Source organism: Abramis brama (assembly GCF_963993115.1).
Source record: "Abramis brama genome assembly, chromosome: 23".
Lineage (NCBI taxonomy): Eukaryota > Metazoa > Chordata > Actinopteri > Cypriniformes > Leuciscidae > Abramis > Abramis brama.
In genome coordinates this window covers 29,049,072-29,073,151 of record NC_139985.1, presented here as the reverse complement: position 1 = coordinate 29,073,151, position 24,080 = coordinate 29,049,072, and the positions used below count along the sequence as shown (strand labels likewise).

Here is a 24,080-nt window from a genome sequence, read left to right as displayed (position 1 = left end):
TTTGCAACAAACTTGTCACTTGTCTAGTCACTTGACCCTGCTAAAACCTACCCCGCTACTCTTCAGGATTACAAAACATCACAGTTGGAAATAAACTTTGCAGGACAGTGGTCTCCAGGAGCAGGGTTTAAGAACTCTGATGGTTGGTTGCCATGCAATTCTCATGCACTATATTGCATTAATAGAAAGTCATATCGATTTTTCCAAAACAATTTTTTGGAATAGTATTTTTATGCCATGACTGAGGACTTACTAGACCGTCTCATTCTAGCATTCAATGCTGAGGAAGAATCTAGAAGCCTCAGAAGGACTGGTCTAAGAAGGACACAGCCTCAGGATGCAACCCTCTGACTGAAAAGCACCCTATATGTGTGCTCTTTATGCTTTGTTTGTGCAGATAACTCATAATTGAGAAACTACAGAAGTTCAAGCTCACACATCACAACTTACTGCAAAGGATTAAGAAAAAAATACATGTGTACACCGGACACTGACATTTATGTTTAAAATGTATTATATAACATGCAATTAGGAAACTTATTATTATTATTATTATTATCCATGTTGAAGACTTGATATAGATTTTGTTATGATTTATGAGTTATGATTTTGATATAGATATGATTATGATATAGAAATGATTTTGCTTAAATTTAACCTAAATTATTATTTTTACTAAACACCGTTCAAAAACGTTACAATTTTAAAGCAAAAACTGTGCTTAGTCGTCTTAGATCTTAGTTATACAAAAATATTCAAGCAGTATTTTTGTCCATGCGACATGAAACATGTTGTCAAAGTTTGTCACAGTGGTGTTGTTTTTTTTTTAAAGAAATCTATTGGTTATCTACTCAAAATATATGTTGAATTTTAAAAAGTTACCATTTGTTGATGCAACAGGTTTTCTGTTGACTGCATGAACTTTGGGGAGAGCTGATGATTCTATAGCACACATGGACACATGCCCTTGACCCCCTCGATTTTGGAGGGTGTTAAAGACTCAACAAGTTAGTCCTTAATTTCCGATGTGTAAAATAGAAAACAGCATTTTTCAACTGAGTGAATCTACACATCAGAGGTCTTCAACTCGTGACTTCCGGGGTCAATGGGGCTTATGAGAATATTTAATTTCCCTTAAAAATCAAAGATTAAGCTAAATGACACAATAGTTTTCCAATGTTCCCCCCAAAATTTAAAAGCATTTCTTCATACTTCTTGTGTTCTGACACAATGCCATTAATTGGTAGTACTTTTTCTTTTATAAAATGTGAAAATGTTGTTCTTATTTCAACAAAGGTTCAATTCATTTCCTAGTAAGTATAAAGTAAACAATATGATGTCTGATGCAATGTTTTTAAGAAATATGATGCAATGTTTTTAAGAAATAGGTGCTGCAATACTCCAAACAGTTCCTCACACAATGACAGCGTTAAGTTAATACACGATGAAACAAGAGAATTATGCTACTGTAAGGGTGGATTCCTGCAGTGGTTCAAGCTGCAAGACTGCCGGATGACTAAAGAAACGTTATTAGCAAGATGGTAGAAAACTGCACATTTCTTGTCTATTCCACCCACTGCCACTTATACCAACGACGGAAATAAGCGCAGTTTCAAGTCAAGTCAAGTCAAGTCATTTTATTTGTATAGCACATTTAAACGAACGACAGTTGACCCAAAGTGCTTTACAAGTTAGAGCAGGAAAGGCAGAAACAATATGCCTTAAAATTACATAAAAATGTGTGTGAGACACACATAAAAAAAAACAAAAAAACCCCAATATATATGTAGTAATATACAATAGCTTAATATGTGGGAGAGCGTTGCTATAGAGAGTGACGATATTGTATTGCAATAGGTAGCACTTCAAAGTCAATACCAATTCAAAACTAGTTAGCACATTAGTTGTAATTGAAAAGGTTTAATGACAAAATATGGTTATGGTTACACTTAAAATAGTTACAAAATAGATGTATGAGATGATGATAACTTATATTATTAATTGTACCCAGCATATATGAAAAATGTTACCTGAGAGAGAGAGAGAGAGAGGAAGGAGGAGGTAAAGAGAGAGAGCCCCAAGAAAGGGACCCAGAGAAGAAGAGAGCCAGAGCATCAAAGAGTCAGAGCAACAGTTTCAATCTTCTTTTATCCTTTCCCTGACCATGTGACTATAACCCAGATGTGAGACATTCAAACTGACCAATCAGATAATTACACTTCCCCCACCATACTAAAGGTGTGACAATTCATTGACCCCCAAAGTACAAACATATTGGCCTACAGGCTTTGATCACTATCAGAAACCCCTGTGCCTTTAGGATCTCCAAATGGTCCTTGTGATAGAAAGAGGGGGTGGAAACAGTAAAGCAAATATCTTTGTTCATTTAAAATATCTTGGATTATTTTCAATCCTACACTACCAAATACGTCTGACACAATGTTTTTAGGAAAAAGCAGTGTTTTAAAATACAACTAAACCATGATAATATGATATTTTTCTTTTGACAAACCTACATTTCAAATTATTTAACATCCAAGAGCTGAAGATGTAGTTCTTTATGCAAAAAAAACAAATTAATACAAAAAAATAGTTTAAGTTGACATTAACAAAACACTCCCAGATCCTCCCATAATTTGTAATAAACATTTTACAATATGTAAATAGATTCTGTCAGATTTATTAGAGGGACTGTACCACATTATTGCAACGCAATCACATTTGAGGACTAAGGTTACCTGCCCTTGTGAAGGCTATGGATACAATTCAGGCATACGCTTTATGCAACAATTACGAGTGCACAATCTACTACAAAAGTATGTACGGTGTATAAGAAAAGAGACATTTAGCAGTAATGAATACATAATACAGAAACCCTCTCTTCTGATCTATTGAAAAGTTTGTAATCTTGATTGTAAATGATTTTTCCCCAGATGACACCGTTTACATCTTGTTTCTCTGTACAGTTTTTAGATGAAGACCACTCTTTGAGCACGGTCAAACAGGGACTGTAATTAATGAACAAATACAGCATAAGAAAATTACATGACACTCCTTCTACATTAAAGTATTTAAACTGATATTCTTTTAGGTCATCTCTATGGTCTGTCTACGAAAGCAGTCACAAGATACATAATAGGACCTCAACATGAAAAGTGAGTCTTAAAGTTTTTCTGTTACATGGGCTAATTTTCATTTTTGGGTGAACTATCCCTTTAACATCAAAGTATTACCATTTCAAAATTGCAACTCACACATTACATCTGAGATGAGATGTATTCATTTCATTACAATGGTTTAACTATCAATTGATACAACTGTTCAAAATGATAAGTAACTGCATAACTCTTGATGCATAGTTTTTATGGAAACTGACTAACAAAATTCCATGTTTAGATCATGAAAGTTTCAGGATATTGATCAATTGACACCAATTACCATAGAACATGACCCAGTTGGACTACATTATGTATGGATGAAAAATGTAATCGTCATTCTTTATCAGACACGGTTTCTATGGTCCCGTGTACCACTTTTCCAGACCATGCCTCCTGTAATTACTTTTTTGGTTACTGGCAACTCATTACTGATGGTTGATTTCACATTGTGATGCACGTATAAAGTAAGTGGTATCCCACATAACGCGGCAAAAACATGGAGCCAGGAGTGGGAGGTGGAATACAAGGAATATGTGGTGGTTAAAGGAATAGCAGGGGACAAGCACCCCTTCTGAGAGGTGGTCGTGGTGGGCCTCATCATAGAGGCATGGAAATGAGTGATTCAACCAAACCTCAGAAGATCAACCATGCCCTTAATCATTAGAACTTTCTGCAAACTCCAGAAAGCATTTATATACTCCCATATAAACGAAAGCAATAAAAAATTGCTTACTTGTTTCTTTTCCAAGTAATGTTGTGTTCAGGTCTAAAGGTCTTTTATTTGCCTAGTGCACAAAAGAATGAGTATGACTTTTTCTTATGAATTCTGAGACAGTTTTAGTGTTTTTTAAATTGCTTACACACAGTTTCTGAAACTGGCTCCATTTTTTGAAACTCTACACAAAATCATAAAACATGCACACAACATGCAAAACGACACACATCTCTTGCAAAAACAAACACTTCTTTTTGCATAGTAACTACACACAAACCATAAATTGATTAGTCACATACACGTCAAACTACATACAGATGTTAAAAATGTAAAACACTACTATCTTGTGTCTTCTGCTTGTTCAGTGTGCAGTGAAGTGCACAGTAGTTTGTCATAACAGTATGTATGCACAATTGTTGTATTTTACAGTTATTTACTGTAACTGAACTGAATCAACTGACTTGAGCTAAATAATGACACTTTTGGTTGCTTTTCAGTTGAATTTGAATTTGTTACTATTGTGAAACTGCTTTGAAACGAACTGTATTGTCAAGCACTATAGAAATTAGGATGACTTGCATTTCATTATATATTTACAAAACAGAGATGCAATAGGGTGGGAAATGTATGTTTCTCAGAACACTGAGTTTTGATTTCTAAGTGATCAAATTATGTATATTTACACTATAAACAGAAAAGCAGGGGGTAAAAAATAAATTATTTCTTTCTCAAAACAATGAGTTTTGATTTCTAAGTGAACAAATTATGTGTACATGAGTAAATGGTTTTACTCAAGTACCACTTGTGTAAGCAATTTAAAAACTGTGATCAACAGTAGATAAATATTAGCATATAAAACATTTGACAAACACATTTGCAGAAGAAATCAGAATGAACTGGAATAGTGAAAACATTCAAATGAATATTAAGTACAGACTGCTCAAATATTGCCGATAATTTACACATAGCAGGATTGTGATCATGTGCATGTTTGTTACAGTTTCTACACTGATGTTGGGCGAAAATCTAAATGGATTTTATGATAGTGGAATGTGTTAAAGCTGAATGAACCACATTCTTATTATATTGTGTCGTAGATTTTTCCCTAAACCTAACTAAGTCCTATCTCATCTGACCTAAGCCTACCTGGGTCTATAATATTTATACTAGCGCGTCTACACATTGACGTCGGCTAGATACTAATACCTGTTCCCGTAACTAGCTTACTTCCTGCGCAGGAATAATTGACAAACAGACCACAGCAAATGTCCCTTAAATACTTTAATCATGGCCAGGAGATCTTCCCGAGCAGTTCTCAGAGAATCTCCCCCAAGAAGAAGCGAGGCCGGAGGATCTCAGACAAATTTCATTGAGAATCCCACCAGCTAACACGAATACAGCAGTTTTTATAGAATAAGGAGGTATGGCAAAAATGTCACGCTGCATTACATAATTTCCCCACAATTTGATTGGTTTTCATACAGAAACCCTTCTGTTACCAGGTAAAGCAAACTTTGTTTTAATGATTACTTCATTGTTAATCAGAAGGTTCAAATTTAGTCATCTGTCTAGTTTCAATTCCCAAACGTGTTATCTATACACTCACACAACCAAAGTCAAAGGGGTATGGCAAAAATACAACATCCAAAAACACAGTACATTGTGTTTCAAAGTGTTATCATGTTAGGCCTAAAAAGAGAAGTAACATTAGATGTTAGAAACATGGTTAGTTTAATATACAGTTTACTATTTTATCTATTAAAAATCCACAATTGGTAAATGAAAATATTATCAAACTAGCCTAAATACTTTGTAAAGAAGTGTTACATCTGCTGTCTGCGTTTTGTGTGGTCAGATTTCACATGGACCCGCAAATAAACATTTTAATACAAATTCTCTATACACATGTAACAATAGAAACTGTGTGAAATGTGTAGTATGCAGGAAGATACAACACTGCAGTATACAGTAGATGTTTCAGTGTCTTCATGTCCTCGCTGGCTCACAGGAAGAGTGTTTGATACCTGAATGTAACAAATATAATAAAATAAAAGAATCTAATGATTTCCTGAATGTCTGCAACTGCAGGACAGAATAAATAGCTCTTATTTTGTGATGTAGCCAAAGCACACATATGAAGTATAAAATGAGACAGAATGGATATAAATATTATGAAACTGCTCACCTGGTGGAGGTGTAGAAGCCCTTGGTGTGTTTGAAAACCCATGTTTTACATTTTCATTGTCATTATTTTCATACTCATCAGTTTCACAGTGATTCACATATATACTCCTTTCACTCATATTTCCATCTCCACTAGTCATCTGGAAATCAAGGGTTCTTTCATAGTGCTACAAACAGCAAATTAAAAACAAATGAATTCGTTTTTCTTACATTACAATGTCATATACAATGATGATGTCACATGAAGTAAAAGTATGTTGCTGATATTTAAATACTGAAACATAAAGCCCACTATTAAACAGTGGTAATGCCAATCATAATGACTGAATATTTGTCAATAAAAGGTAAAAAAAAGTGTTGTGCTGAGTAGAAAACAAAAACGGAAAGTCACTCACAAGCTCCTGTATGTTTTGTGCTGCTGAAAGAAACACTCAGTGAGTTTGATACTGAAATCTTTTACAGGTCATTATCAGTCAATCTTGTTACAACTGGGGAAGACAGTTGTGCTGTTTCAATCAGATCATACTCATCCCAGACAGCAACATATAGTGTCTGGCCAGATCCGTCCTGCATATGGTACACGTTGAATCCACATGTGCCAGATCTAGCCCGGAACGGGGCCGACACTTTGTTGCTGTCTGGGATGTTGGTATTATGAAGAATAAATAACAAACATACCTCCACTTGCTTGTCCTTTTTGTTGGTCATTTATTTTTCGGCTGTAGTGTAAAGATAAATACAGTTTGTTAAAAGTTGTTTTTCTTTACCACATTTCTGTCTCACAAAAAGGCAGCATATGACAGTTATAGTTTCCACTGAGACCATTGTGATTTTGTTATTATGCATGAAATACCACTAAAATATTAACATGTTTTAAGGGAAAATGACTGTAATGACTGTACTTGATATGGTATAGCACCATATAAAAATGGGATTTTGATCATTAGGACTTTGATTTACAAAGATTATTAATGACCAAGACACAAGTTGTGACAAAGACACTCACTGACAAAATTCATTAAAATAAATGTGTTAAAGCTGTGATGTGATTTTAAAATTACTCACATTTTCTTGGATTTTATTAAATATAAACAAATGCCTGCAACTGCCACTAAAACACTAATGACAATCCTAACTATCGCTCCTGTTGTCAGCCCTCCTCCTCCAGCTCCTCCACCACCTACTATAGTAAAGACACAAGAAATAACAGACATTAATGTGCTGCACACAATACTTTATCCTTCATCAAAAATGTAATTGTAAAATTGTAATTTAAGTAATTTAAAACACCAGCTAAAACAGCAGCCAATTTATTTAATCTTTAACTTGAGCGTTTGTGTTGAAAGCTCTGGCTCTTTTGGGAAATCTCTCATCTGAAACCTTAGAACTTTTTTGAATGACTCTGAGGAAAACTATAAACTACTCAAGAAATTACCTGAGTGGATTGTACGTAAATGGAGCAAAATTGTGGTTGAAGAGTTAGACATGACTGGCGATTATACAAGTTTTAAACGATTTGCAGAGTACTTGCAGAAGGAGTCCAAAATAGCTTGCAATCCATTCACTTCTCCACTTCTACTGAGTTCTAAGGTTTCAGATGAAAGATTTCCCAAAAGAGCCAGAGCTTTCAACACAAACGCTCAAGTTAAAGATTCAACACGAATAGAATTAAAGATGATATCACCATGTAAGAGTGAAACGCATAGTATCTCTAAATGTCCTATTTTTGCAGAAAAGCCCATGGATGACAAAAGGTCTTTTATTCGTGAGAATCATATCTGTTTTGGATGTCTGAGAAAGGGGCATATTTCCAAAGACTGCAAAAGACGCCATATTTGTGGCACATGTAGCTTTCGCCATCCAACTTGCTTGCATGAAGATAAAATCAAAGGGCCTGTGAATGTATCAAGAACGGTGTTCACTCCTACAGAAGTGCACACAAATCAAGAAGTTCAAAAGGTTATGTCTCATACAGTAACACAACGTGCTTCTGCTACCTCTAGCATTGTTCCTGTTTTTATTTCAACAGTGGATGAGCCACAAAATGAGATTCTCACTTACGCTTTAGTTGACACACAGAGTGATTCGACTTTTATCTTAAAAGATTTTCTTGATGAGCTCCAAGTAAGTAGTCAAGCAGTGAAGCTGAGACTTAGTACTATGACGACCACAGATACAGTCACCCCAAGTAATAAGGTTAGTGGCCTGCGAGTTCGAGGACTCCAAGGTGGGAAATGTATTAAAGTACAGCAAGCCTATACTTGTGACTTTATTCCTGTGGATAAAGCTTATATTCCAACTAGAAAGACTGCGTTCCAATGGCCTCACCTCAAGCACATTGCTAATGAGTTGCCACCACTCCAGAGCTGTGATATAGGATTGTTAATTGGATATGATTGTCCTTCAGCATTAGCTCCCTTAGAGGTCATAATCGGCACTGAAAATGAGCCTTTTGCACAGAAAACAGAGCTGGGTTGGAGTATCATTGGCCTTTGTAATCCCCACCTGGACAGACAAGGAAGTCAAAGTTTCATTCATCGAGTTTCAGTTAAAGAATTGTCAGTTCCATCAGCTAATGATGTCTTAAAGGTATTAGAGTCAGACTTCAATGAGAAGGGTAATGAGGATAAATATGTGTCCCAGGAAGACGTCCGTTTTATACGTCTTCTTAGTGACAACATCAAACATAAAGAAGATGGACATTTTTAACTGCCCTTCCTTTCAAGAGCATCAGTCCTCCTTCACTACCTAATAACAAGAAGCTTGCTATGGTACGTTTGCAGCACTTGAAGAAGAAGCTGAAGTCAAATCAACAGTATTGTGATCATTATAAGGCCTTCATGGAAGAAATGTTCAGCAAGGGAGATGCAGCTCCTGTTACATCTGATGAAGGAACAGTGTGGTATATACCCCATCATGGCGTTTACCACCCTCACAAGCCAGACAAGTTGAGGGTGGTATTTGATTGCTCTGCAAAATTTTGTGGCATTTCTCTTAATGACACTCTTCTCACTGGTCCAGACTTGATCAATTCTTTAGTGGGAGTACTTTGCCGGTTCAGGAAGGAAGCTGTTGCTGCGACATGTGATATCGAAAAGATGTTCCATCAATTTCATGTTCCCCCCGATAATAGAAACTACTTGAGATTCTTATGGTGGGAAAATGGAGATTTGGAAAGAGAACCCCAAGAATATAGAATGACTGTACACCTTTTCGGCGCCGCTTCATCTCCTGGATGTGCCAACTTTGGCCTTACATACCTTGCAGAGCAGTATAAGTCTGAGTATCCCACAGCTTCGTCATTCGTGAAGAAGAACTTTTATGTTGATGACGGCTTGATTTCTGTCCCATTGATCGAGGAAGCGAAGGAGTTGATTGTCAAAGCTCAAACTCTGTGCAAGCATGGAGGGTTACGCCTCCATAAGTTTAATTCAAATGAGAATGAAGTTCTTCATTGTGTGAATTCCACAGAGTGGGCAATAACTACTAAACCTCTTAACCTGACTCCTGAAATAACAGGATACGTTCTTGGCATTCAGTGGTCTACGAAAGATGATACATTCAGTTTTGACATCAAACTGAAAGACCAGCCTGTAACACGTCGGGGTATTTTGTCAATTGTTGCTTCCTTGTTCGACCCTATTGGGTTTGTTGCTCCTTTCCTTTTGAAAGGAAAGTGCAGTTGTGCCGTAGAAATATTGGATGGGACGATCCTCTTCCTGATGACTTATTCCTACGGTGGGAGGAGTGGAAAAGTAGTTTTCAGGACCTGAAAGATTTCAGCATTCAAAGATGCTATCATCCGCCATCTTTTAGTAACATTGTCTGGACAGAACTGCACCATTTCTCTTATGCAAGTAACCTGGGGTATGGCGCATGTTCCTATCTTAGGTTCAAGAATGACAAAGATGAAGTACACTTTAGTCTCGTAATGGCCAAAGCTCGAGTTGCACCTACAAAGATCAAAAGCATTCCGAGACTGCGGCTGTAGTTTCAGCCAGAATGAGTGTTATGTTAAAGGCTGAACTGGAACTGAAGATTGATCAGGAGTTCTTTTGGACTGACTCGCAGGTTGTCCTATGTCAACAACGAAGCCAGAAGGTTTCATGTGTTTGTTGCAAATCGTGTGCAGCTAATCAGGGAAATCACAAAAACACATCAGTGGTTAACCAAACAGATCTCGGTCCCCATTGACTACCATAGTATATTTTTTTCCTACTATGGAAGTCAATGGGGACCGAGATCTGTTGATTACAAACATTCTTCCAAATATCTTCCTTTGTGTTCAGCAGAACAAAGAAACGCATACAGGTTTGGAACAACTTGAGGGTGAGTAAATGATGACAGAATTTTCATTTTTGGGTGAACTATCCCTTTAATGTGATTGCTAGAATAAAAAGGCTGGCATCAAGACATTGTGACTGTGGAAGAACAAGAAAAGGCATCTGAGGTTGTTATCAAGCTCGTTCAACAACAGGCTTTTTCCCAAGAGATAAGACCAATTCAAGGAGGGAAGTTTCTTCAGAAATCAAGTGCACTTTTTCATCTCGATCCTATTTTGAAAAGTGGTCTTTTTCGAGTTGGAGGAAGGTTGAAACAGTCGTCTCTTAGTGAAGAGTTCAAGCATCCAGTGATTTTGCCAAAAGACAGCCACATCACCAAACTTATTTTGACATATTACCATGCCAAAATCTGTCATCAAGGGAGGTATCAAACACTCATGGAACTCAGAGCAAATGGGTTTTGGGTTATCGGTGGCAGTAGATCAGTAGCTAAATTGATTTACAAATGTGTACAATGTAGGAAGCTAAGACGGCCAGTAGAAGAGCAGCAAATGGCTGAGCTTCCTAAAGAACGGATTGAAGTCTCTGCCCCTTTCTGTTACACTGGTATGGACTGTTTTGGCCCGTTTATCATAAAGAAGGGTCGAAAGGAGTATAAAAGATATGGTCTTCTCTTTACTTGCCTTTCTTCTCGAGCTGTCCATATCGAAATGTTGGAAGATTTGTCAACAGACATGTTCATTAATGCTCTAAGATGTTTCCTAAGCCTCCGTGGAGCTGTACGTCAACTTTATTGTGATTGTGGCATCGATTTTGTAGGAGCTAGAAATGAACTCCGAGAAGCTCTTAAAGAATGTGACGCAAAGACACTGGAGGCATTTCTTGCTGAAAATCAGTGTGAGTTTGTCTTTAATGCTGCTTCAGCTAGTCACTCTGGTGGTGTCTGGGAACGCCAAATCAGGACTGTGCGAAATGTGCTGAATGCCACGCTTTCTCAGTGCTCAGGCAGACTTGATGACTCTTCTCTTAGAACATTGTTTTACGAAGCGATGGCTATCGTTAACAGTCGACCATTAACTATGGAATAAATGACCCCAAGTCACTGGAACCCATAACACCAAACCATCTTATCCTAATGAAATCTAAGATCGTTCTTCCTCCTCCTGGGAACTTTCTGAAGGAAGACATGTATGCTACAAAAAGGTGGCGCAGAGTCCAGTACTTAATTGAACAGTTCTGGAGTCGTTGGAAAAGGGAGTATTTCCTGAATATTTCCACAAGACAGAAGTGGCACGTACCTCGACGTAATCTTGAAATTAATGTCATAGTCATCATCAAAGAGGACATGCTGCCAAGGAACCAGTGGCAGTTAGGTAGAGTAGTTGAGGTCATTCAAGGGAACGATGGCTTAGTCCGACGAGTTAAAGTTCAAACAGGAGAATGAAAACTAAAGACTAAGTTAGGGCATCACTCTAAACCTTCAATCATTGAGCGACCAATTCAAAAATTAGTGGTTCTACTTGAAAGCGAATGATTCATTGATAGTGATTCGTGCATTAGACAATTAGGTTAAACACAAGGTTTAAAATTTATTTTTTGTATTTTGTTGTGTGTTATGTTGAAAAGGGTCATTGAAGGTTGAAATCATGTATGATATTTGTATGGGTTTGTTTTGTTAATTTATCATAACATGATTGGTGGGAGTGTAATGGCCTTCCCCTTTAATTTGTTTTGCTTGGCGTCACCACTAGATGGCGAAATACATTTATTGCATATAAGGGAAAGGAAACAGAGCAAGAGTATTTCACGTTTGTTCTTGAGCTAACAAGCTTGAGAAAATGGTTCAAGCTTTAAGCTTTAGTATCCCTTTGGCAAGCAGAGCGAGGTATGTTAGTTTGTTTTCTATGTATTTCTTTGGTACCATTTGTTGATTAATTTGAACAATGTTAAATGTGTAGTGAATGTTTGTTTGCTTGTTTGTTTATATTGTGAATGTTGTTTGAGTTTATTTTGCTTTGATATTTATGTATTGTTTCTTTTATGTTTTCTTTGTAGTTTTACGGTGCCACCATGCTGTGATGCAATTGTTATGGTGCTATGAAGTCAATGTGTAAACAGTGTTGTGATGCATGGAGAACATTTGCAACAAAGAATTGAGAAAAAAAGAAAATAATTAATATTTATATCGAAGGCACCCGTTGAAAACTCTGTTTCTTTTCTTCAAAGCTGAAGGGCCGCTACATAGTTTTTATTTTAAACATTTTTTAAAAAGTGGTAAATTAAGTGGTACATTAAAGTGAGGGCATTGCTTATCATATGTTTACAAGTTTCAGGTTAGTTTTAACTGCTTACCTTTAACTAGCAAAGCATGTCTTTGTGAGGCACTTCTCTTCGTGACACTATTCGAGGCAGTGCATTCGTAATCTCCACTGTGTATGAAGCCAGTCTCCTCTATGGTGAAAGTGTCTGTGGTCACACTGGTGTCTGTTCCATTAAACCTCCAGCTGAATGAGGCAGAAGGTTTAGAATTTGCAGAGCAAGACAGAGACACTCGAACCCCTAAATCCACCACTTTCGGGCCTTCAATAGAAACATCTTCTGGTCCATCTAGAACAAACACAAGAGACTCACTGTCAGAGGGTCAAACTGAGCACTGAAGTATGTCTATATTTCATTAGGTTTGAGCTCAAGTCAACTTGATGTTTAAATGTTTAACACTCACAGTTGATGATCAGGCTGTGTTTTGCCGTCTCAGAGCTGACAGGGTTTCTATAAGTACACTGATATTCCCCATTGTCTGATCTCTGCACTGGACTGATGGACACTGATCTGTTATCAGATGAGAAGATGATGTGGTTGCTAGGAGACAGAGGACTGTTATCTTTCATCCACTGCACAGAGGTGATGCTGCCAGTTCCCTCAGATGTGATGTTAGCAGATGAGTCGCCCTCTATTAATGATTCTTCTGGACCAATAAACCTGACATCAGATATTTTTTCTGTGTAAACAAGAGAGAAAGAACAAATACACTGGATCTAAAATTAGTCTTTCACGTTTAGTGAGCACTTATTGCTAATTAAAATCTAAAACTAAAAGCATAAATAACATTTTCAATACTTGAATAAACAATAAACATTAACAGAAATTATTTTAACTTGATGCATAGGCAATATTTCTCATTTTCGTTTAGTTTAAATTGAAGTACTAAAATAACGGTAACACTTTACAATAAGGTCTCATTTATTAACATTAGTTAATATATTAATTAACATGAACTAACAATGAGCAATACATTTTTTACAGTATTTATTAATCTTTGTTAACATTAGTTTAAATACAGCTGTTTGTTGTTTGTTCAAGTTAGTGCACTGCATTAACTTATGTTAGCAAATACAATTTTAGTTTTTAAATATGTAAATTGAATTTAACATTAACTGAAATGAATTGCTGTGCAGGGACGTTGAGAGAGTTCCTCAGGGGCAGGGGCTCAAATGTAAAAAAAAAAAAAGGCGCATATATATATACAGTGAGGAAAATAAGTATTTGAACACCCTGCTATTTTGCAAGTTCTCCCACTTGGAAATCATGGAGGGGTCTGAAATTGTCATCGTAGGTGCATGTCCACTGTGAGAGACATAATCTAAAAAAAAAAATCCAGAAATCACAATATATGATTTTTTAACTATTTATTTGTATGATACAGCTGCAAATAAGTATTTGAACACCTGTCTATCAGCTAGAATTCTGACCCTCAAAGACCTGTTAGTCTGCCTTTAAAATGTCCACCTCCACTCCATTTATTATCCTAAATTAGATGCACCTGTTTGAGGTCGTTAGCTGCATAAAGACACCTGTCCACCCCATACAATCAGTAAGAATCCAACTACTAACATGGCCAAGACCAAAGAGCTGTCCAAAGACACTAGAGACAAAATTGTACACCTCCACAAGGCTGGAAAGGGCTACGGGGAAATTGCCAAGCAGCTTGGTGAAAAAAGGTTCACTGTTGGAGCAATCATTAGAAAATGGAAGAAGCTAAACATGACTGTCAATCTCCCTCGGACTGGGGCTCCATGCAAGATCTCACCTCGTGGGGTCTCAATGATCCTAAGAAAGGTGAGAAATCAGCCCAGAACTACACGGGAGGAGCTGGTCAATGACCTGAAAAGAGCTGGGACCACCGTTTCCAAGGTTACTGTTGGTAATACACTAAGACGTCATGGTTTGAAATCATGCATGGCACGGAAGGTTCCCCTGCTTAAACCAGCACATGTCAAGGCCCGTCTTAAGTTTGCCAATGACCATTTGGATGATCCAGAGGAGTCATGGGAGAAAGTCATGTGGTCAGATGAGACCAAAATAGAACTTTTTGGTCATAATTCCACTAAACGTGTTTGGAGGAAGAAGAATGATGAGTACCATCCCAAGAACACCATCCCTACTGTGAAGCATGGGGGTGGTAGCATCATGCTTTGGGGGTGTTTTTCTGCACATGGGACAGGGCGACTGCACTGTATTAAGGAGAGGATGACCGGGGCCATGTATTGCGAGATTTTGGGGAACAACCTCCTTCCCTCAGTTAGAGCATTGAAGACCCGAAGCACACAGCCAGGATAACCAAGGAGTGGCTCTGTAAGAAGCATATCAAGGTTCTGGCGTGGCCTAGCCAGTCTCCAGACCTAAACCCAATAGAGAATATTTGGAGGGAGCTCAAACTCCGTGTTTCTCAGCGACAGCCCAGAAACCTGACTGATCTAGAGAAGATCTGTGTGGAGGAGTGGGCCAAAATCCTTCCTGCACTAGCCTACATAGTCTATTTTGTCAATGTAACATGTAAATTAAACAAAAATGTGGATGTGTAAAATAATAAGATTGTTTCTGTAATCTAGACATGTAAGGTGTTAATTTGGGCACTCTTGTGTCCCAGGGATTTTTTAATTATTATTATCATTTTAAATTATTAAAACCACACATAGTATTTAAACTTAAAATTATTATGGAAATCACACTAAAATGTCTTAGAAATGTGTTATAATCTAATTTTAAATACCTTTTAGGCAATATTGTTTTATTGTTTATAAAATCTTGTCCAATACCTAAAACTTCAAGCTCATATCTATGACAATTTTAATAAAACATTTGAATTATTACAAACCTATGAAGACCTAAACAGTGAATTACACATAAACATTTTTGATCTAAATGGATATTTTTCACAAATTAATACTTTCCTTCAGTTGCGGCATCATTTTAATTTCAACAGTTTTACTCCTGATAAAATAGTGTTCAAAGTCTGATGGTCCTGTTGGAGGGGTCTTGTTGACCATGGGGCGCACATATTTAAGCACAAATAACCCTTTTTTATGGGCCTTTTCTAATGCTCTGGATGACTGTGCCTTGAAACATAAAGCCTCCCTGGCCCCTGGTCAAGGGCCCCTGAGCATTGGCCCCATTGGCCTGGTCAAATACATCCCTGACACATTTAATACCCTAGGCTAATGTGAATTTCCAACATTGATAATAAATAAGCATATTAGTAGTGTATTTTGGTACAAAATATTTCTATTTTAAATAAATGCTGTTTTTTTTACTTTTATAACTCAAAATAATGTAAAGATCCTTTTCACATATTCATTAAATTCGGTTCATATCATCATCTTTTAGACCAATATATTTATGCTTAAAAGCTGAACCTAGTTTAGCAACACACTCACCGAACACTTGTAGTGAAGTTTCTCCTGTAAGTCTTTCTCCAGTATGAAGTGTTAGAGTCAGTCTGTATATTCCAGAATCACCCAGTCTCAGATTCTGCAGCTCCAGTGCGAGTGTGTTGTTGTCAAAACGGACTCTGTCTTTATATGTGGCGTTTACTGTAGTTACACCAGCCACTACTGTAATTATATTAGTTGAAGAAAAATCCCATTGAGTTACAAGAATGGATGTGAAGGAGGGTGGGTTATCAGGGGCGAGCACCACGCTTTCTCCCACTGCTCCATTAGCTGGCTCAGGAAACTGCAGATTTTGACCGAAATATTGTCCTGTTTTATGAAAGAAAGAAATGAAAAGAAAGTTAAAATCGCACTAAATGTATACTAAAATGTGTTTGTTCTGCAGTTAACTACTACAACTACTGTAGTGAATTTTTTATTTGTAGAACAATTTCAGTAGAAGGCAGACATTTTTCTGCAATTACCTCATAAATAAAAATAACTAGTTATTTTATACAGATATTCAATACACGGTTTTAAGTTATAAGTCTCACCAAAACACAACACAATCCACAGCGTCCAGTACAAAGGATTAGAAACCATCATGATCGAGCTCTCATCTGTCAGAGACTGCAGCTCAAATCATCTGAACTATTTACATTGGTTTTCAGTTACAGTAATGATAAACGGCAGTTCTAGAATGCAGAGAACTCACTGCGCCACCTAGCGCTGGATATTAACAGGAGTCATATTTTTGATCATGGAAGAGCTAAATGAATCACTTCAGTCAGGTAACATCCAAATTAAATTGCTTTATTCAATTAAAATAAATTATTTTATATTACTGATTCACTCTTGCTATTGGGTGGGTCTAAGGTATGTACATGTTTTACTAAATATAACAAATGCTATATTTTCACTAGGTTTTTTATACCTCTTACTGGCACAAACCAACCAACATTATTCAGACCCTCATAAATTCCAGAAGCTCAAAAACCTTTTACAAACAAAATATAAGGAAGATGGGAAGTTTATGGAAGCACGTTTCCGCCACATAAGAAAAATAAAATCTAAATTGTGACATAATTATTTACTCATAAATATGACATAAAACTGAAAAGTCAGAATTTTTACTTACTAAATCGAAATCATGACAAGTCGAAATTAAGACATTGAATCAAAATTATGAGATTAGAATTTTAAAATTATGAATTTAAAAATCGAGATTATGACATTACAGTTTTTCTGAATTGCTAAAACACATTTGTTGAAACCATCACTCACTTTCGCAAAACCTTAAACACAAAATCCAATGCATGCAGTTACAGAAAAAAAGTATATTCTAACAAAGTAAACACATTTTGCAATTAAAAAAAAAGTATAGTAATCACAACTTACAGTAGTAAGGTGAATAAATTGTATACAGTATGTACTGCAAGTATAGTATTGTACTGAATATTGTACAGTAGGCATATTGAATGTCTGTATGTTCAGCACTTGCATACTGTGGAAATACAGTGACACAACTGAAAAAGTTGAAAAATGAAAGCATGTTACAGTACACTCAAAAGAGTTGTGCAACTGCAAAATCAAGGTCAGTGAGAGATTGATTCTGCTTCAGCATCATGTCTTCATGCTGGGTCCGGCCTGAGGACTTTGTCCACATCGCAAGCAATGTCTTCTCTTGCCAGGCAAAGGGAAGAACCCTCTGGAGTGTCAGATCCTTGACAACATTCTCCACAACTTGCTCTTTCTCATCCTCTTCCTCCTTGTTCACCACCTCTTACTCTTCCTTCTTTCCCTCTTATTGTTTCCATCCATTGTATCAACATTCAGTGCAACATTTTGAGTAAATTTTGGCACTCTGAACTGACTTGTATTATTTACAGTTGTTTTAGTCAAATCATTAGAAATAAGTGTGAACAATTTTGAGTCGTTGTGTGTAATCGATGACAACTGTGTTGTAGTTTGTGTTAAACTTTTGCCTGCCTGTGTTTAGCATTTTGAAACATAAGTGCATCACAGTGCGAAATTTGTTTTAATGAGTGAGAATGTGTTTAGAGATTTGCAGTGTTTTACCTGAACTTGTTTAATGTTTTACAGAAAGAGTGATTTATTTGACAAATTGGTTTAGGCTATTGAGAATTTGGTTGAGAGAATGTGGTAGTTTTATATAAAGTGGCTTATAAATTCTCTAGTGGTACATAAATATGTCTATTTTAATAGACCTGTATTTACATCCTGTTTTTGGTCGAAGTCCACAGTAATCGATTGTCGAGTTCACGCGCGTGATCATAGGTAACTAAACCTATGCGCGTGAACTCGACAATCGATTACTGTGGACTTCGACCAAAAACAGGATGTAAATACAGGTATGAGCGCTGGCTGAATTATTATCACTTTTATTCATATCTTTCACATCTACTGCAGTCAGATTCACCGTGTTCACTCTGAAGGAATCACTCACATTGGCTGGGCACTTGTAATGACACATCAAGGATGTTAAGAGGCTAAAAGCAGGTTTAAAACTTGCCCCATTGAAGTCAACAGGGTGCAAATTTTAAAAAGAGGATAACACGGTGTAGGCAACACCGATTTTTGTCGTTATTCTCTGTATTGACAGCACTCCAAATTTACAAAAAAATGAGATATATTGACCGGAGTTCTCCTTTAAGGAGTTTTTCTCAGCCTGGAGATGGAGATGGAAGGTTTTTGAGCATCGTCCACAGGACCAAATGTCCTTCCTGGATGCAATGGATGCTGCATACCAAGACATCACAGCAGGCACTCAATGAATAGGCCTACTAGTCACACAGCAGGCATAAGCAATATATCTTTATAAACATTTAAGTCATTGACTTACAAAATACATTGACTTGCGTTATCTGAGCATTGAAGGCCGTAATACTTAATGCTGTCCACTAGAGGGGGCGACAGGATAATAAATCTTTTCTACTCTCTTTCCCTGTTTGCATCAGTTTAAATGACAAATAAATGCATGAATTTCATTCATAAATAGGCCATATCTGTGTATCCACTCTCTAGTTTATTTTAAGATATTGTTATTCACACTGTTTTTTGCATTTAATGTTTGTCCATCTGAGCTCTATATTTTAAGATAGCCTACTAGAAAAAAAAATATGATTCAACAACACAAACTCTGTTTTTACTTGGCAAATTTGTTTTCCTTTCAAGTAGGCTATAGCCAACAAGTTATCTTGCTTTTTGCCTTGGCTTGCCATACTGCCCAGAATAAACTATATTTTCTCCACACAATATGTTTAAAAACCATAGTTTTTGTGAAGACGAGTACATATCTTACAAAGGTATCTATCTATCTTTATGTGTCTCTCTGTCTGATTACTATACTTTTTTACATAATTGCAAAATGTGTTTACTTTGTTACAATATACTTTTTAGCGCAATTTTCCACCGGACAAAATTGCGATTGTTAACTCATGATTTCTGTTCTGTCTGTGCGCACCAATCTTGCACTTCTATCTACTCCTCAACCAGACCACCTAGAGACTTCGGGTTTTCGGCATTATGTTAAGGAAGGTCTAATCTCGGGAACGCACAAAAAAAAAAAACAGGAAAAGATTTACTATCTCTTAGTAATCTCTTAGAGATTTACTATCTCTTACTACGTTGTTAAAACACAAACAACACCTATTTACAATCACAGTAACCTAGACAACGAGCTACAACCCAATTCTCATCAAGACGAGCTTTATAGGCTAATATTAATTTCTCTAACCAGACGAATGAGAGACAAGTCCAAATAAGGGGCCGTCTGTAAAGTGCAAATCTCAAAACCCTTCTGCACATTTTATAGCCTATTATTAAACATATTCAATAGCTTCACTGTGCTTCACTGTGACACACTGTAGGACTGTCAGTACAGTGTGTCACAGTGAAGCTACTGAATATGTTTAATAATATAAAATGTGCAGAATTGTTACCAAATTCAGTTCACACATCACTGCTCTCCTGCTGGTTATACTAGGCCTACATATAAAAAATGCAGAATTTTTATGATTATTTATTATGAAATAAAAGCAATAACTTCACCCTTTTTAGAAATAAATATTAAATAACTTCACACTGTGTGAAGTGTAGGCTTACATACAGTGTACAGTGTAATGCCATCAAATTCAGTAAGCAAATATAATGCAAAAGCTGCGTAGCCTACAGTACCAATATCATTTGTGTAAAGAATAGGCCTACTTATTATTATTACTTACCTACTTTTTATGTGCAATTACTTCCCTAACTAACTGTTGCAACATTAGAGCAGTGATGTGTCATGTGTGAACTAAATTTGGTGTGTTACAGTGAAGTTATTGAATTTTTTCATAATATAAAATGTGCAAAAGTAGTGTAGTATGACCAGTGGGTCACCATTGATGTGTAAACTGAATTGGGTGGCACTACAGTTTGTAACATTGAAGTTAATGACTATTTGACTGTGAGTTGATGCTGTAGTCGTTTTTGGGTTATATTGCACTTTGCAGACGGTCCCTTTGAACTAGTCTCTCAGCCGCCTGCTCATAGAGATCAATTTAGCCTATATTATAAAGCTTGTTTTGATGAGAATCGGGTTGTAGCTCGTTGTCTAGGTTACTGTGATTGTAAATAGGTGTCGTTTGTGTTTTAACAACGTTTAGCTCAAGAATAGGGAAGTTCGAATAGCCTATGTGAATATTGCCAACTTCACTGAACTCCTTATAAGCACTGACCGCATTTCTTTATATTTGAATCCAAGTTCAAACACTATGAAACGATCCATTAACGTACGGAGCTCTGAAACACTGCCAGCGGGACATTTCAACAGGAAGTGTCTGTCCGAGCTCAAAACAGGTTTTGCGTGGGAACGCAAATTTTCTCGGGGGAACGCAAAAGATTTTTTTTTAAAAAAAATCTCCCAACCTAAAAAAATTTCCACCAACCACGTCCCTTTAGGGGCTCCGTACTCTGCTGTCATGCTGACGTATGTCAAAAATATCTCGCGAGCGCAAGGCAGACGTGTCGGATTCTGCAGTCGAGCGCAGTTGCTCTCCACCGACTGCGCTGATCAAAAGCATGATGGGAAACGACTTGCTGACAACACAGCTTATAATACCAGGCGGGAAGGAAGTCGACCGGAAGTTGAAGCCGGCCGCGTGCCACCATCTTGTAGCAGAACTTCACCTGCAGTTAGCATCCCATTGACTCCCATTCATTTTGGCGTCACTTTGACAGCGAATAACTTTACATCTGAGGCGTTTGAAGACTCCATTTGTCCATTATTTATTTCTAAAGAAACACGACAATGTATAAAATGCTCCATTACCTTGTAGCTTATGTTATGGCCCCGTAGAAGCAGTTTTTGTAAAAATAGGCTAACGATTGCGTCATAACCACGCGACTCTCTGTCGCACAGTAGAGAGATTACCGTATGGACGGGAGGAGAAGCTCGCGGGCAATCGGGGGGGGGACGTGGAGGCAAAATGACAATATAATTAATCAGAATACCTAGCAAAAGTTGCTCCTGCTCCAAGCTCATGGACAGCTCCTACTCACACTCTCCGTCTCTGCAAGATTCGGAAGGGAATGATTCAGATTTCTCTTGGCACAGCTACTAGAAGACAGACGGGTTGCTCACGTGGTCCGTGTAACGCTTTGCTCGGTTTGAGTCTGCGCGTCAGGAAAGGAAGTGCTAAGAAATCGCTAAAAATGGGCTTCACTTGTCTCAATTGAGATCCAATGAGATGGCTCTGTCCACTTCTTATACTGTCTGCTTAATACTCATTGGTTTAAACAACCGTGTTGTATTGTTCTCTTTTAAACTGTTTGATTTTAAAACTCTGATCTCATGTTTTTATGTGTATTGTTAGTATTCCCAAACTCTCTGACAGTGTGATCTATGGGTTATTTGATTGCTGTCATATATATATAACATGTCTGTAATTAAAGTAAAAATGATTGATAAACACGTCTTTGGTATGTAATTAAATGGGTGTTCATATAAAAGCAACAGAACTTAAATTACATCCAGTTTATTAGCAACACTGTGCACGAGCGTGAATACCGCAGTATCCATCTTTGATCTCACAGGTGTCTGATCCACTGCGAGAGGAGAGAACTGTCCGTCTTGCCTGCGCTTTTTTCACTCCTTCCCTCACTGCAGCCGCCTACTCTCGCATACATTTCAGGCGAGGTAAGTCGCATCTCAAACAAGCCTTATATAAACTGGACACAGCGACCCCATAGGTTTCAACGGAGAAAAGTGAAGCAAATTAGAAGCACTCACTTCCTGATGGCTGAGCGTACTGCAGACTCAAACTGAGCTTGACGACGTGGATGTGACGTGAGCAGCCTGTCTGACAGTTGTAAGTCTTCTAGTAGCTGTGCCAAGAGAAATCTGAATCATTCCCTTCCGAATCTTGCAGAGACGGAGAGCGTGAGTCGGAGCTGTCCATGAGCTAGAGCAGGAGAAACTTTATGATTCTCTATGGGCTTCTCCCTAGACTTTATCGGACTTTATGCCTCCACGTCCCCCCGATTGACTGCGAGCTTCTCCTCCTGTCTATACGGTAATTTCCAGAGAGTCGCGTGGTTATGACGCAATCGTTAGCCTATTTTTACAAAAACTGCTTCTAAAGGGCCATAACGTAAGATACAAGGTAATGGAGCCTTTTATACATTGTCGTGTTTCTTTAGAAATAAACAATGGGCAAATGGAGTCTTTAAACGCCTCAGATGTAAAGTTATTCACTGTCAAAGTGACGCCAAAATGAATGGGAGTCAATGGATTGCTAACAGCAGGTGATGGCTTGTTAGCCAATGGCGGCGCCCGGGGGTGGTACGGAATTCGAGAGCTCGATTACCCCCCTGCTCGTGCAGCCGCTCTTGAGAAGCTGCTGGCTGTCGCCGCTGTATCAAGTTGGACAAAATTTCTAACCGGCATGCTTCAAGTCAGCCGCCGATCGGTCTGCACAGAGCTGCATGAAGTCGAACAAGCCTATTGTTTCATGTCTGTCATGTGATCCCATTTTAGTCATGTGATCCTGCCATGTGTTCTGTGTTGTCATTGGTTCATTGTTTCATTGTTCACAGGTGTCCCTTGTCTAGTGTATTTAAGCCTTCATGTTTGCCATGTGTTTTGGTCTTGTATTGTTTCATTGTAACCTCTGTTGGTAAGCGTCATGTCATGCCGTTGTTTTATGTACATGGCTTCTGTTCTACCACATCTATGCAGATGATACACGGCTCTGTCATTTCAACTTTGCAAAGACAGAGCTCCTGGTAAGTTGCAATGTTCTGTTGTGTTTACTACTAGGGTCAGTTAGCTACAGTACTTTAGACTTTTTGAAGTGTATAAAGAAAAAGTTAAATGATTGAAAAATGCACATGCAAAACTTTCTGTGCAGTTGTTTTGGTGTTTTGGCTGGTTAAAGTAAAAAGACCTCACTCATTTTGGTCCCTAGATAGGTTGCATTGGATAGCTCCTTCAAAGTAAGTGAATGAAACCCTACTAATATTCATTAGCATATCCAGTGCTATATTGTTACATAGTGAAGTACATGAATGAAGAACGCTTTATGTGATCTTGACATGGTGACCCCTGGCAGCATGGACACATTGAGCATTAGCCTCTGTTTAATGGCGGATGCTTGCCAGAGCCATCAATACAGTGATAAATGAAGGCTTGGTTTATTAAAGCAGAATTAGACCAGAGAGAGAGAGAGAGAGAGGGAACTGGAGTGACAAATGAAGAGGTGTGGAGATCCACTGAAGAGAGCTGAGGAAGAGGAAGAAAGGAATAAATGCAAAAAGCAGGATGTCAGAAGAAAAATAATATCATAATTTCTTTATTATTCTGCTGCTCTGGGAAGAGCAAGTGGAAACAGCCAAAACAACATGTGACAGAAAGAAAGATGTCATGTTCACATTAGCAGATAATGAGTTGCCATGAGAACGACTGACATCTCTATCTTTTCATACAGATTACATAAACAGAGAATATTTGTTTTCGTTTTGAATTAGAAAA

At 37.5% G+C, this 24,080-nt stretch overlaps 1 protein-coding gene across 2 annotated transcripts; it reads right to left on the bottom strand.

The window, feature by feature from the left end:
- Nucleotides 1-5,139: 5,139 nt before the first annotated feature.
- LOC311074660 (cell adhesion molecule CEACAM8-like) lies at nucleotides 5,140-16,701 on the bottom strand. Of its 2 annotated transcripts, none has more exons than XM_084101399.1 (9): nucleotides 16,603-16,701; nucleotides 16,055-16,378; nucleotides 13,063-13,338; nucleotides 12,693-12,947; nucleotides 7,123-7,240; nucleotides 6,736-6,776; nucleotides 6,453-6,472; nucleotides 6,059-6,224; nucleotides 5,140-5,897 (listed from the first exon to the last, which is right to left on the bottom strand). In XM_084101399.1, the coding sequence occupies exons 1-9, from the start codon at nucleotides 16,652-16,654 to the stop codon at nucleotides 5,860-5,862; spliced, it is 1,290 nt and encodes a 429-aa protein (XP_083957525.1). In that variant the 5' UTR covers nucleotides 16,655-16,701; the 3' UTR covers nucleotides 5,140-5,859. The 2 variants fall into 2 exon arrangements, with proteins under 2 accessions (XP_083957525.1, XP_083957524.1); XM_084101398.1 differs by having other exon boundaries at nucleotides 5,710-5,897; nucleotides 6,453-6,475; nucleotides 16,603-16,690.
- Nucleotides 16,702-24,080: the final 7,379 nt, after the last annotated feature.